Consider the following 15,599-nt stretch of genomic DNA (forward strand, 5'->3'; position numbering starts at 1 on the left):
GTATCCACTGTAGTTTTCATAGGATTGACATTTTTCAAAATAAAAAGTTTGAGGAGAAAATGAGTAAATTAATGAATGTATAAACGAACAAAAGAAAGAGTGACAGAATCAAAGAGGGAGTGAGCAAACAAGAGAATTAGTTGAGTGAATAAATGAGGGAGGGAGGGAAAAAGGAGAGATCACTAGGGCTCCAAGCTGCAAGGTCCCAGGCTCTCCACCTCCCATCCTGCCTCTGCCCCTGCATACTTGCCCAGCTGCTCCGTCTCCTGGTAGGACATATAGATGTTGTTGAGGCCAGAGGAAGGTGGTCAGGATGATCATGAGAATGAACATAAACCCGGCAGGGGGTAGGACAGGGGAGGGTCAGAGCAGGTCTCTGCCTTGAGAGAAGTCAGGCTCCGGGAAGAGGGATGAAGTCCTCCCTGGCTCTTTGCTCAACAAATATTCGATTCGGTTATTTATTTATTTATTGAGACAGAGTCTTGCTCTGTCGGCCAGGCTGGAGTGCAGTGGCACGATCTCGGCTCACTGCAACCTCCGACTCCCGGGCTCAAGCAATTCTCCTGCCTTAGCCTCCTGAGTATCTGGGATTACAGGTGTGTGCCACCATGCTCGGCTAATTTTTTTATATTTTTAGTAGAGACAAGGTCTCACCATGTTGGCCAGGCTGGTCTTGAACTACTGACCTCAGGTGATCCGCCCGCTTCGGCCTCTCAAAGTGCTGGGATTACAGGCGCGAGGCACCACGTCCAGCAGGTTATTTATTTATTTATTTATTTTTGAGATGGAGTCTCGCTCTGTCACCCAGGCTGTAGTGCAGTGGTGCCATCTTGGCTCACTGCAACCTCTCAATCTCGGGTTCAAGCGATTCTCCTGCCTCAGCCTCCCAAGTAGCTGGTACTACAGGCATGTGCCACTACACCCAGCTAATTTTTGTACTTTTAGTAGAGACTGGGTTTCACCATGTTGGCCGGGCTTGTCTCGAGCTCCTAACCTCAAGTGATCTGCCCACCTCAGCCTCCCAAAGTGCTAGGATTACAGGTGTGAGCCACTGTGCCTGGCTAAATTTGGTTATTATTAACAATAGAGGCTGGGCCTAGTGGCTCACGCCTTTAATCCCAGCACTTTGAGAGGCCGAGGCTGGCGGATCATGAGGTTAGGAGATCGAGACCATCCTGGCTAACATGGTGAAACCCCATCTCTACTAAAAATACAAAAAATTAGCTGGGCATGGTGGCGGGCGCCTGTAGTCCCAGCTACTCAGGAGGTTGAGGCAGGAGAATGGTGTGAACCCGGGAGGCGGAGCTTGCAGTGAGCCGAGATTGCGCCACTGCACGCCAGCCTGGGCGACAGAGCAAGACTCCGTCTCAGGAAAAAAAAAAAAAAAGAAAAAAAAGAATAAAGGGTACTAAGTCCAAGCAGTCAAAGCTGAGGATGGAGTGGTCTCTCAGGGAGGGAATGAGATGCTGAGATTCTAAAGGAATGACACAGGGACAGTTGGGAGTCAGAATCCCACTGAACAGGAGTTATCATCAGAAGAGTCAGAGCCATGTGTGAGAATGAGTTGGCCTGCCACGGGGAGGCCAGAAGAATCCTGGGTGGGGTGGGAGGTTCTACCCCAAGCTAAGCTGAGCTAAAGTTGTTAATATTAATAGATGCAGCTAAGGTTTTTCCCACCAAGGACATTCACTGTAGTCCTGCTTCAGGCTGGGGACTCCCAGGGAGGCAGGCATTAACTACAGGCCCTGATTAGGTGAGAGGCCAGGTTTTGCTGGACATGATTAGGTGATAAGGACCAAGAAGGCCAGATAAGGTCAGGGGTTCAAAGAGCAGCTGCCGAGTGGAAAGGACCCAAAGGGACACCTAAGTCCAGTGCCATCGCTTTTTCCTTAATGATGGGAAAACTGAGGCCCACAGAGGGGTCATGGAGACTGACAGAACTGGGACTGGAACTCCCAACCAAGGGCTCTTTCTGCTATCTATGGTTCGTAATCTTTTCTGGGGTCATGGGCCTGTTTGAGAATTAGATGTCAGTTGTAGACCCTCTCTGCAGAAAAATATACATTTACCCTCCAAATTTTGCCTGTAGTTTTCAGGGGTCTTTGGAGCGCATGCCTCTGGAGGAACGCAGGTCAAGGATTCCTGTGTTACCCAAGAGCTGGGGAGTTTTGGAAGGAAGTCAAGTGGAGTCTTCAGAGCAGAGCTCAGAGCAGAGCCGGTATGCACCGGATCATGTCATCGATCATCTTGCCGATGGAAATCTGCAGAGTGCCCAGCGACTCATGGGCCGGCAGAATGTAGGCCAGGTGGGTGAAGCTGAGCATACTGGTGACAGCGAAGAGCACCTCAGCCGAGAACTGGGGATCCTCGGTGTGCCACTTGCTTCGTTCTGTGCGGGGTGGAATGGGGGCTGTGGCTGGAAGCCAAGAGCCAAGAAAGAAGAACTGGAGGATTCAGGGCTGAGTTGAAGGGACACTCACCAGCCGTGGTGAAATAGTGGCAGGCAGTTGCTTGGGAGGTGGTCCCGGCAGTGCATGTGGGCAAGCCCAGCCAGGAGGAGGCGTAGTGCGAAGGCAGCCAGGTACAGGGACAGGATGATCATATCCAGGAAGTTTCACCAGTCCAGGAGGTAACTGCGCAGGCCCTCAATCCACACTTCCTTGCACTCAAACCACAGGAAGCCTGAAGCGGGGTGGCAGGGAGCCCAGGACAGGATCGGACTGAACTTCTCCTTCTATGTCAGAGCTAGATTACGAGGCGGGGGAACCTATGAATGGCAGTGGGGTGCTAAAACATTATGGGGTGGTCAATGACATGTAAACATGTAATCTACTCTGGAACAAGTGATCTTATGTGAACATAAAAAAGACTCCTTGCTGATGCAGACACTGCTGGCGTGACTGCACCAATGATCTCAGTCAGCAGACACTCAGAAAGTGAGTATCACCTGGGACAGGCTGTTTATTAGGAGAGAATGACTGAAATTTGTTTCTCCGTGCCCTCCACCAAGTAAATACTGGACAAATAATTGAAGAATATTGATTTGAGGCTGGGTGCGGTGGCTCACGCCTGTAATCCCAGCACTTTGGAAGGCCGAGGCAGGAGGATTGCTTGAGCCCAGGAGTTTGAGACCAGCCTGGGCAACATGGTGAAACCCCATCTCTATTAAACTATTTTTAAAAAGTTAAAAAAAAATACAGAGTATCGACTTGAAGGGGCTCCAAATTCTCAGGTTGCTCAGGCTACCTGTGTTCCAGTGAGGCCCAGTACCAGACCTGGGGCTGGGGGTCTTGGGAGCTGGACCCCATTAGCTAGGCAGCCCTGCCCACGTTGCACCCTTCTCATTCCCTGGGTACAATCATGTGCTTTTCCACTCACTGTTTGTTCCCTCTGCCTAGAATGTCCTTCCACATCCTCTGGAAGCCCAGCTCACCTTTGTGGCCTAGGTCACATGTTATCTCCTCCAAGTAGCCTTCCCTAAGCAGGTGGAGCGAATTTCTCGGGGTTTTGTGTTCTCACAGCTCATATCTCTGTGATCCCATCATTACGGGGCACTGCAGGATATCGCTCCACAGGTCTGTCTCTACCCTGCCTCCCCCTGAACTTGGAGCCCCTCAAGGGCAGGGACTATGTCCACTCATCTCTGTCCCTGGTGCCCAGAACAAATTAAACAAATACGTCAAAAAAAAAAAAATATATATATATATATAGAGAGAGAGAGAGAGACAGAGTCTTGCTCTCTGTCCCCCAGGCTGGAGTGCAGTGGCACGATCTTGGCTCACTGCAACCTCCACCTCCTGGGTTCAAGCAATTCTCCTGCCTCAGTCTCCCGAGTAGCTGGGATACAGGCACATGTCACCATACTTGACTAATTTATTTTTATTTTTTTTATTTTTATTTTTTTTTTTTTGAGACGGAGTCTCGCGCTGTCACCCAGGCTGGAGTGCAGTGGCCGGATCTCAGCTCACTGCAAGCTCCGCCTCCCGGGTTCACGCCATTCTCCTGCCTCAGCCTCCCGAGTAGCTGGGACTACAGGCGCCCGCCACCTCGCCCGGCTAGTTTTTTGTATTTTTTAGTAGAGACGGGGTTTCACCGTGTTAACCAGGATGGTCTCGATCTCCTGACCTCGTTATCCGCCCGTCTCGGCCTCCCAAAGTGCTGGGATTACAGGCTTGAGCCACCGCGCCCGGCCATACTTGACTAATTTTTGTATTTTTTAGTAGAGACAGGGTTTCACCATGTTGGCCAGGTTGGTCTCGAACTCTTGACCTCAGGAGATACACCCGCCTCGGCCTCCCCAAGTCTTGGGATTACAGGCGTGAGCCACTGCGCCTGGCCTAAACAAACATTTAGTAAGCTCCTACCATGTGCCAGTGGGAACCTCTGGTGAATAAGACAGTCCCTGCCCTCCCAGGGCTTACAGTCAGTGAGGAACACAGTGGGTAACCCAAGTGGGTCTCATACAGTGTGGTAAATGCTAAGACTAAGGAGCAGGGGGACAGAGGGACTGTTATGGGTGTTTAGGAATGGACCCTCACCCTGATTTAGGGGCCAGGGAAACCTTCTCCAAAAGTGGCATTTAAGCTGAGACCTGAAGGAGGAGTGGGAGCCAGCCAGGTGAAGGGGCAGTGCAGGAAGGGGCGAGTGCTCTAGAAAAAGTGAATGAGCAAAGGCCTAGACAAATGTGAATATCATGTGGTCGGGAGCTGAAATCAGTTCTGTAGAGCAGGAATGCCCTGTGAGGGTGGGGTGCACGCTCAGTGAATATGTGTTGGATGGAGGGGGCCATGTTGAACTTTTCCATGTACTCTTAGGGTTTCACTCATGATAGGGCATCGAGAAACATTTATTACATGAATAAATAGGTTTGTTTCATATGTTTCTAAGACTTTTCTTCTCCCATGGGTAGGAATTCTATTGGTTTCCTCTCCACTCAGCACAGGTCAATCCACGTTCAGTAAATAGGATGAGAAACTTTCCTTCTTGGGCTGCTCTTAGTTTCTTTCCCTAAAGTTTCTGCACCAGATTTCCTTTCTGACATCACTGACTGGCCTGGTACAGGGTGGAGCAGTGGACTTGGTATACTGGTGGCTCTGGAGTTCACTAACCAAGCCAGAGCTAAATGAGAGGAGGACAGCCGAGGAATTTGGCCTGCTGAGCTGACGGGCCAGAGGCTGGCTGAAGCTCTGGGGATTCTTATAAACTGCATTTGCTAAATTGTTTGTGAATACTCAGTTCTGCTATAGAAGAAAAGAAAACAAATGGAATGGATGAAACTTATGTGTTAAGTATAGGCTAGTTACTTTGGTGACATGTTGAACAAATAAAGTTAGTAGAGTATGTGTGTGTGAACATACATAGAAAGAGATGGACAGACTCTAAATATTCATGATACACTGAATATGCTTGAAGCATATGAGGCCCTCAGTATTCATGAGATCTTAAATCAGCTACCCACTGGCACCAGCCGTTCTCTTTCCACATGTCCTCTGCCCAAATAATGCATATAAAAGTAATAGCAGCTCATCAGGATAACTGGCAAGCTACAGCTGTGGCCAAACATAACTGTCACTGTGTTTCTCCCATAGATCAAGTCTTGGGCCAAGGTATCTTCTTTTATTACTATTATTTTTTATTTTATTTTATTTTAGTTTGGAGACAGAGTCTTGCTCTGTCACCCAGGTTGGAGTGCAGTGGCGCAATCTCGGCTCACTGCAATCTCCGCCTCCTGGGTTCAAGCAGTTCTCCTGCCTCAACCTCCTGAGTAGCTGGGATTACAGACGCACGCTGCCATGCCTGGCTAATTTTTTGTATTTTAGTTCAGACGGGGTTTCACCATGTTCCCTGGGCTGGTCTCGAACTCCTGAGGTCAGGCAATCCGATCGCCTCGGCCTCCAAAACTGCTAGGATTACAGGCGTGAGCCACTGCACCCGGCCAATCTTCTTTTATTTTTAAGGGATAGAGTCTCTCTATGTTGCCCAGGCTGGTCTTGAATTTCTGGCCTCAAGCAATCCTCCCACCTCAACCTCTTGAGTAGCTGAGATTACAGGCATGAGCCACCATGCCTGGCTCCAGGTACCTTCTGTCCATTGCACCACCCCCCTAACCCCAGCCACTCAAACCTCAACTCTGATCCTCATTACAACACCATCATAATTACACCACTTACGGATTTAACTCGCTGTATGATTTGAGTCTTTTCATTTGGTCTGTGAGACTTTCTGCTCCATGACCTCCAGGAGAGCCTGTCTTGCAGTACCTGGGGGCTGCCATGACACCAAGGTATGTTCCCACCTCGCACTGTGGACCAGGGTCTTATTTGTGAGAGGACAGAAACCTCCAGGCTAGGTAGTGACTGATGCCAGGGAGGGGGAAGAAGGGGTCCTTGCTCAGGGAGTCTACCACAGGGCTAGGTCCCCGACTAGGCGTGAGGGAAAGGGCCCTGTACTGTGTTACAGCCCAGAGGAGTCTGGTTATATGTTCAGGGGTCATCTACAAAGCAGGATCCCCCTGTTGGGGTGCTTATTGTGAAGGACAGGAAGGGGGGCCCCTAAGGGACACTGCCACAAATAAAGGGTCCTACACTTATACCTGTGACCCAAATCATGTGTAGTGAAGTCTCCCAGACACTCTGGCTGCGGCCACGGAAGGTGCTCAGCTGTGTCTCCACGACCAGGGACTCTCCCAGCAGGAAGATGAGGAACCACAGACAGGAGGCGGAGTGCAGCAGGAACTTCAGTACTGGGATCTTTAGCAGGCGGCCCAGCTTCCAAGGGAAGGAAGGGGAGTAGGGCTCTCAGTCCTGGGTGTCTCTCGCTCCTGCAAGCCCTTCTAGACTGCTCCACCCACGTGACTCCCCTTTCTCAGATTCAGTCACGCACTATTCAGACATACATTGAGAATGTGTTACATATCAGGCCGTAGACTCATATCTGTCATCTCCTTTCCAACCATATGAGGTAGACATTATTCCCGGCTTTTTTTTTTTTTTTTTTTTTTTTCCCCAAGAACTGAAGATCACAGAGGTAAAGTAACTTTCCCTTGGAGGCCCCACAGGCTCTTCAAACTCAACCATGTTAAAAAATAAATTCATGGCCAGGCGCGGTGACTTATGCCTGTAATCCCAGCACTTTGGGAGGCCGAGGTGGGCGGATCACGAGGTCAGGAGTTCAAGACCAGCCTGACCAACATAGTGAAACCCTATCTCTACCAAAAATACAAAAAATTAGCTGGGCATGGTGGTGGGCACCTGTAATCTCAGCTACTCGAGAGGCTGAGGCAGAATTGCTTGAACCTGGGAGGCAGAGGTTGCAGTGAGCCGAGATCCTGCCACTGCACTTTAGCCTGGGCGACAATGCAAGACTCCATCTCAAAAATAAATAAATAAATAAATAAAAAATAAAGAAATTCATCATCTTCTATCCTATCTTGCTCTTCCATCTTCTTCTGTGTCCCCACCTCATAAAATGACCCGGTCACCCAGGCCGGGAATATGAGACATCTCTATGTGCTTGTCCTCTCACACCAGTCTCTCTAACTCCTGCCCTGCATCCCCAGCCCACCTTTCACACCCCTAGTAGAAGGCACTTTCTGAAACACAAGACTGATGGGGGACTCGCCTCATTAATCCTACAATGGCTGCTATCCTCTGTGGCTTATAAGGCTCTGTGAGATCTGGCCCCTGCGTGCTTCTCCACCACTCTTGATCTAACTCCTTTCAGTTTCTCTAACACTTTGGGTTCTCCCTCTCCCAGGCCTTCACACATACTGCTCCTGCTTCCTGGAACATCCCTCTCCCTATTCCTCACCTGCTCAGCAGGAGCAGGGCTTTTCTTCATAACCCCAGTGTCAGGCACCATGCTTGGCTCACAGTTGGGTCTCAAGGACATATTGGTTGGATGAAGGGCTCCCATGGAATTTGTAGTCGGGGTGGGCCTGTCTTTAGGAGAATATAGGGCTGTTAATAGGATTAAGGTTTTGGAGGCAGAGACACTTCAGTTTAAATCCTGACTCCACTATTTCCTGTGTACTTTTGACAAAAAGAGCATTGCCCTTCCCTGTGCCTCAGGTTGCTACCCTATATCCCTGAAGCAGAATGTCTGCCTTCCTCAGGGCTGCACTTCCAGCTACTTAATGGAAACATTCACACAAAGTTATATTCACCAAGTGTCTAGCCCAGGGCCTCATAAAACAAATGCTCAATAAGTGACAGTTGTCATTAATCTTATTCTTAGTACCCGGGACTTTGGTGCCAGCCAGTAGCCAAGGCAGAGGAAGGGCATGGTGAGGAAGATGAGGAAGGCAACAAAGAGCTTCCAGATGGTGGTGTTTCCACGCCAGCCAGCCAGGCTCCCACACCAGATGGAGGACAGGACTTGCTGGCAGATGGGGTGTGCTACAAACTAAGCAGAGATGGGGCATAAGCAGAGGGGGAGGCCACCAGGCAAGGAGGAGGATGGGGGAGCCAGTTGGGTACACAGCCCTTCCTTCCTTGCCACAGAGATCGAACAATCCTTCTTTTCTCCCCACATCAGCCAACTTGCTTGTCATGTGACCATGGGCAGACCCATCACTCTCTAGGCTTTGGTTTATGGAGGGGAAACTGAACTCAAAGATTTTCCTGAACTCTCTGGACCCTACATTCTTGAGTCTAAGTTAGACAGTGGTGGGTAGAACTGAGGACCCAAGACCCAGAACCCCCAGGGTCCCTGGCCTTCTTAGAGATATGGGACATTAGCCTAGATGGTCTTGAGGAAGGCAGAAGAGGGAAACCAGGGTTTGCTGTATTGGGAGACAGGGCCAGGGGAGCCATTATGAAAGAAGGTTTTTGGTTAAGTTCCTGGTGGATGTTGAGGGTGGATGAGAGTGAGGAGCAAGGGGTTGGGGGAGGCTAAACAAGGAGTCTGTCTTTAGCTTAGAGGGGAAGATGTCTGAGGAGGCAGGCAATAATGGAATCTTTTGGGGGATATTTAAGGCCTGAGAGACCTAGTCTTATCTTGCTTTATAGAGTGATGTACTGGAATTGAATAGAAAGACTGGATTCAAGTAACTCAGGTCAGAGATAAAGCTGTCTAAGACCAGATGTCCTGGTCTGAGGTGAGGTCTTGGTGGGTAATGGGTCTTTCAAGGGCTGGGGAGAGGTTACAGGCTTATATTGAAGGTAAGAAGGGAGGCGACCCACAGGGCCAAGGGTCTAGACAGAAGGGTGCTCAGGACCAAGGCCTGAGGGGTCTTGAGGGCAGGAAAAGGAGTTGCTTAGGGCTGGGTCAGGGGGACCTAGAGGTGGCAGGGCAAGAGAAAAGGACAGGGAGGGGATATAGCTATGGCCCAGCTGACCCGCTTCTGGTTGTAGTTGACGGCCAGTTGCAGCCTCGCCAGGCTGGGGATGCCTTCCTCAAAGGCTAGGCCCAGGCCCTCAGCCTTGGGCTCAGTCTCGCTGTCCTCGGCCAGGTCGTTGAGCACTGCAGTGACCTCGTTCTGGTTCCAGCACATGCCCAGCAGCTCAAAGCCATAGTCCTGGCTCGGTGACTCCAGGGCAATGTACTCAGGCTTAGGGAAGGAGGTCCGTGTGTGCCTACCACCCTGTGGACCCAACCCCATTAAATCAGCCCACTCCTCCCTACCCCCCACGCCCACCAATAGTGGGCCTAGGCCACCTCTGTCCTGCCCTTGCACCATCATTTCCTACGTCTGGTGTCACTAGGGCATTGATTTCTTTCTTCTTTGCCACCTCACCCATCCTTCTTGCTCTAATGAGGTACCTCCAGGGTCACTTTGCTTATCTAGTGCTATTGCTACCTCATCACTAAGTCACTTCAACCCAAACCCCTCTGTCATTTTTTCTGTCTCTTTTCCTTCCTCTTCTAATCTGTTTCTTGTCCCATTTTTACACCTACTCCTTACACCCTTCATGTGCTCATTTAATTTATTGGAACACCTACCTTATAAGAGAACTCGCGTTGGCAATTTTAGGACATGCAGAAATGAATAAGGCAGTTCTTATTTATTAATTATTATTATTATTATTATTATTATTTTTTTTTTTTTTTTTTTTTGAGACGGAGTCTCGCTGTGTCTCCCAGGCTGAAGTGCAGTGGCGTGATCTCGGCTCACTGCAAGCTCCGCCTCCCGGGTTCACGCCATTCTCCCGCCTCAGCCTCCCAAGTAGCTGAGACTACAGGCGCCCGCCACCACGCCCGGCTAGTTTTTTGTATTTTTAGTAGAGACGGGGTTTCACCATGTTAGCCAGGATAGTCTCGATCTCCTGACCTCGTGATCCACCCGCCTCGGCCTCCCAAAGTGCTGGGATTACAGGCTTGAGCCACCGCGCCCGGCTAATTATTATTATTATTATTATTTTTGAGACAGAGTTTCACTCTTGTCACCCAGGCTAGAGTGCAATGGCACGATCTCAAGTGCAATGGCATGATCTCGGCTCACTGCAACCTCTGCCTCCCGGGTTCAAGTGATTCTCCTGCCTCAGCCTCCCGAGTAGTTGAGACTACAGGCATGTGCCACCACGCTAGCTGATTTTTTTTTTTTCCCTTTGAGACGGAGTCTTGCTCTATTGCCCAGGCTGGAGTGCAGTGGTGCGATCTCGGCTCACTGCAAGCTCTGCCTCCTGGGTTCACGCCATTCTCCTGCCTCAGCCTCCCGAGTAGCTGGGACTACAGGCGCCCACCACCACGCCCAGCTAATTTTTTGTATTTTTAGTAGAGACGGGGTTTTACCATGTTAGCCAGGATGGTCTCCATCTTCTGACCTCATGATCCGCCCCACTCAGCCTCCCAAAGTGCTGGGATTACAGGCGTGAGCCACCGTGCCCGGCCTACTCAGCTGATTTTTTTGTTATTAGTAGAGATGGGGTTTCACCATGTTGGCCAGGCTAGTCTCGAACTCCTGACCTCAGGTGATCTACCTGCCTTGGCCTCCCAAAGTGCTGGGATTATAGGCATAAGCCACCATGCCTGGCCAGTTATTATTTTTAAAAAATAGGTGGGCGTGGTGGCTCACACCTGTAATCCCAGCACTTTGGGAGGCTGAGGCGGGCAGATCACCTGAGGTCAGGAGTTCAAGACCAGCCTGGCCAACATGGTGAAACCTCATCTCCACTAATAACACAAAAATTAGCTGGGCGTGGTGGCAGGCACATAATCCCAGCTACTCGGGAGGCTAAGACAGGAGAATCGTTTGAACCCCAGAGGTGGAAGTTGCAGTGAGCTGAGATTGCGCCACTGCACTCCAGCCTGGGTGACAAGAGTGAAACTGTCTCCAAAAAAACTAAAAAAAAAAAAATAGGGATGAGATCTTGCTATGTTGCCCAGGCTGGTCTCGAACTCCTGGCCTCCTCATCCTCCTGTCTCAGCCTCCCAAAGCACCGGGGTTAGAGGTGTGAGTCACCGTGCCTGGCCTAAGGCAGTCCTTGGCTCCAGTTTATCCATTATCTCCTGGGTTTTACTTGAGGCCCTTACCCTAGAGAGCATCCAGGGATGGCTTTCAGGAGGTGAGGTCTGAATCCCAGCACTGTCCTCAGGTGGTATCACATTGGGCAAGGTACTTCCCCTTCCCAGGCCTCAGCTTCTCTGCTATAAAGTGGGGATGATACTTCCTGCTATGAACTGTCTCTTAGGCTGCTATGAGAATGGTGGGAAAGTCCTTTGGAAAGGACTGCCCTTTCCTGCTAGCTGTGCAGTGGGGGCTTTTCATTCTCCTATCCTTCCACCACCCTGGGTCACAACCTCCTTAGCCCTGTATTTTAACATTCGTGTTGGTTTCCCCACCTAATGGTCATCTTGGGGATGGGGATGGGGATCGAGTCTAGCTTGACACACAGGATCCGTCAGGGGATGAGGGATGGACATACTGGACTGGCGGCATTCCAGGACCCTTACTAGTCCCTGCCTCCAGGCTCCTCTTCACGCATTCTCAGTCCTTCCTGCAGTGTCTCCCCTTCACTCATCACCATGTATACTTTCACTACCTGAGAGCCTTTGCGTGGACTGCAGCCCTATCTCAAATACCCTCCCTGCTCCTCTTCACTTGTATGTAACCACCCACTTCCGTAGCTCAGCTTAATGCTACTTCTTCCAAGGAGTCCTCCCTGAACACAACAGCTGTGGCTTTCCTGACCTGTTTTCTGGGCTTTGGAAGCCCTGTTAGCACCATTCACAGCGGCACTGAATGAAGACAAGCATACTGGCAGCACCTTGTCCCCTCTCTCTGACTTTTCCCTGCTGTGATCATACGCTTGAGAGCCGCAACACACCATGCTCCGGGTGGGAACACCTAGCAGGTATTCAGACGTGATGTATTCTACTGAACATCATCTCCAAGTCTGTCCAGCTGTTTTTCTAGTTGTTTCTGTTCTCTCTCCTCCCTCAGACAGACCCAGGGCTCCCCTGGAGTGGGGTTGTGCCTCCCCCATAAGACTAGGCCCCTCTGGAGTGGCTGTTCTCTGCCATTAGAATGAAATTCTCTTGGGGGGATTCTTGACTCCCCATCAAACTAGAGGTTTCCTGAGAACAGAGGCCAGGCCTCGTCCTCTTTTTGTGACTTCCAAACTTCCCAGAACACCCACCACAGGCCCAACCATGCTCCTTGCGTGCAAGGTGCCTGAGCTCACGGCTAAGCCGGAAGGCAGCCAGTGTGGCATCCTCACTGGCCAGTGAGAAGTGGGCCTTGCTGGCAATGCCACGGTAGGTGTTGATGCGGGACAGAGAGAATTTAAGCAGGTCATAGCGGCGGGCGTTGCTGCACTTGAGGCAGGCACAGGAGACCAGGTGGGGCCAGGCAATGGTGTGGCCCTGGTCCATGAGCAGCTGTGCTATCTCGTACAGGTCCTTCTGGCAGGCCGGGGTGAGAGGAGTCACACCAGGTGCAAAGCGGGAGCCATCAATTAATGAGTCAAAGAAAGCCAGTGAGAAAGACCTGGTGTCTACTTTGCGACCCTTCTCCCGTTCCAGGTGGGCCAGCAGGCAATGCACCACTGCTGGTTGCTTTGTGTCCACTGCCACTAGCAGGGCCTCATGGATCTGGCGGAAGTCAAACTTGACACTGGCCAACAGCACATCAGTGATGGCCTCATGGCCCAGGTGGATGGCCAAGTTGAGTGCTTCCCTCCAGGAGTGCTCCTTGGCCTCTTCCACATTGTGCAGGGGCCCACCTGGCCCACTGCTTGTGGCCTTAACCTCTGACTCCAGCAGCTGCTGCACAAGGCCCAGTTGGTCCTCCTGGATGGCAGCCAGGAGTGGAGGTGGGAACCTGAGCTTCCTGTTCATGATCTCAGTCCAGTTAGGCTGTTGGTGGATGAAGGAGTGGAGAGGCTAGGACCCTGAGTTTCAACCCCCTTTGTGATGGGGCCTCTTTCACCCTTCCATGTTCTAGCACTTAACCCTCTATATCCAGCCACCATTATATTCTTCCTTGTCCCAAATACACACTGGCAAATATTGTCTTATTCATCATTTTATTGTGTAGATTCTCAGGTTAGGAAAATCAAGACTGTACAGTGGGGGCTTTCTTTTCTTCCCCCAATGGGGAGAGAATGGGGGCCCCTTCCTCAGCTGAGTTTGACTGGGGGGCCCTTCCCCAGCTTGACTTCCACCCTCACAGGAGCCCCCCAACAGCAGGGCTACCTGTGGGTACCTTGAGCAAGGGTAGGTTAAAGCAGGGGTGGGCTGCCCTGGCAGCCTAACCCCACATACAGGTGCACAGGATCTATTCAGACCCAGCTCCCCTCTTGCTGACTTCATCTCCCAGATGCTCTTTCCTCTCAAAGTCCCAGAGCCTCTCCCAAGGGCAGGCCCGGACATGTCCACACAGGAGGGTTTTGTGTGAGTTTTGAACTGGGTTTTTGTCAAGCCCCTCAGTTCTGACCAGGACCCCAGCAGAATCCCAATATCCTCTTTCTTCACCAATCCTCCCGCTTTGCCCTCCCCTGCTTTGGGGGACCTTTCTCCCCCTTGGCACTGCCTTGTCCCTCTCTTCTACTAGGCCTGGCCCCATCCTCACTGCTCTTCTCTTCTGGGTCCAAGATCAGGGTTCCAGGGGCTCTTCTCCCACCTACATAGTGATGTCTGCCACCTGCTTGGCAGCTAGGATGCCCCTGCAGTGCCTCTGGGCCAATCTTTTGTTTTATTCATGGGTAGAAACGGAGCAGAATAATAGGAGAAGGTAGGGGAGCAGGCTTCTTACGGTGATGGGGTCTGTGGTTGTGCCCACCTATGCAGGCACCTGTGCTGGCAGGGACCGAAGGACTGAACTCCTGCTCAGTCTTTTCCTTGACTGTGCCTAGCATCCTCTTTCCTATCTATTCAAAACCCTGCCCTGGGCCCTCTCTTTGCAGGACCAGCTGCTCCCCCTCTGCTCTATACCCTGGGGACCAGGGGAACCGGTGTTAGTACCACAGAGTGAAATCTTCTGGGAAAGGGGAGAGAAGACATATTTGCTCAAGGAGGTGGGAACAGAATTTGGAATATCACAGCTTGAGGGAACCTTTGACATCCTCTGGTCCAACCACCTCCTTGTGTAGATGAGGAATGGGATCTGCCCACGGTTCTATAGCCAAGCCTAGAACTACTCCTTACTCATTAACCAATCTGGTCCCTATCACAGTTCTGTGAGCGGGAGGTTGGGAGATTTTTTTTCTCTGTTAATTCTGGATGCTAAAATAAATAACTTGCTTAGTGTCACACAGCATCACCATTACCTGATTATACCCAGGACAGGAGCCCACAAAGGAGACTGAGAGCTCAGTTCATGAGATGCTGGATGTCAGCCTCGTGCTCAAAACCCATATGCACATTCCCAGCACACCACAGGATTTTATCTGTCAGGCAGCATTTGCTCTTCACTAGGCCTCGGTTTTCCTTTCAGGAAAATGGGCATGAGAATGTGCACCACTCACAGAGGGAAAGACATTCTGGATGGTGTCCCAAGGCCCAAAAGTTCCAAGGAGACTTCCAAGGGGGAAAAGAACAGAGCTGGCCTTAGGAGAATCAGATGCCATGGTCACAGAAGCCTTGACAACTGGGAATGAGGATCAGGCTAGGCACAGAGGTGCCCTCAGGCAGAGTCCTGAGGGAATGAGTGGAGGGGAGGAGAGAGGGAGCTTCGGCCTCATCAGCCCTTCTCAGCTCTCAAGCTATTCAGTCCCCATCTCAGTCTTAGAGGGTGGGGCAAAACCACAGGACCTCATGGCTCATGCCTGAGGGAAGTCCCCACATATACTGGCATGCTCTTCTATTTCTCTTGCTGAGAACTGCAACTGGCAGATAGGGCACTGAACCCAGGAGACAGGGGGTGAACTTTCTGGGGAGGACACCCACAGTACAGACTGGGACGAAGATGATGAGGAGGGAGAAGCTGGGTGAGGTGGGGAGGTCTCTCCACAAGTGGCAGCATGCTGGGGAAGAATCTCAATCCTGAAGGAGCCTATTTGGGGAGAGAAGGAGGTAAACAAAATGGCCTGCTCCCAGGCAGGATGTCACCCCCAAGAAGTCTGGATAAGCTATGAAGACAAATAACATTGATACACAGCAGACAGTGAGAAGTGCTAAGTCCAAGGGAATCAGAGAATCCTGCAGAAGCTTAGTTGGGA

The 15,599-nt window shown here is 51.0% G+C and overlaps 1 protein-coding gene across 1 annotated transcript in view; it reads right to left on the reverse strand.

The window, feature by feature from the left end:
• Nucleotides 1-2,087: 2,087 nt before the first annotated feature.
• XNDC1N (XRCC1 N-terminal domain containing 1, N-terminal like) overlaps nt 2,088-15,599 on the reverse strand; it is a 42,304-nt gene continuing 28,792 nt past the window's right edge. The window contains 9 exon segments of the mRNA XM_065529584.1: nt 2,088-2,389; nt 2,481-2,520; nt 2,522-2,682; nt 6,593-6,767; nt 8,239-8,403; nt 9,338-9,564; nt 12,594-13,323; nt 14,374-14,419; nt 15,328-15,433. Of these exon segments, the coding sequence (XP_065385656.1) occupies nt 2,205-2,389; nt 2,481-2,520; nt 2,522-2,682; nt 6,593-6,767; nt 8,239-8,403; nt 9,338-9,564; nt 12,594-13,323; nt 14,374-14,419; nt 15,328-15,433 (1,835 nt within the window). The 3' untranslated portion in view covers nt 2,088-2,204.

This window comes from Macaca fascicularis, chromosome 14 (genome assembly GCF_037993035.2).
Source record: "Macaca fascicularis isolate 582-1 chromosome 14, T2T-MFA8v1.1".
In the NCBI taxonomy this organism is placed as follows: Eukaryota; Metazoa; Chordata; class Mammalia; order Primates; family Cercopithecidae; genus Macaca; species Macaca fascicularis.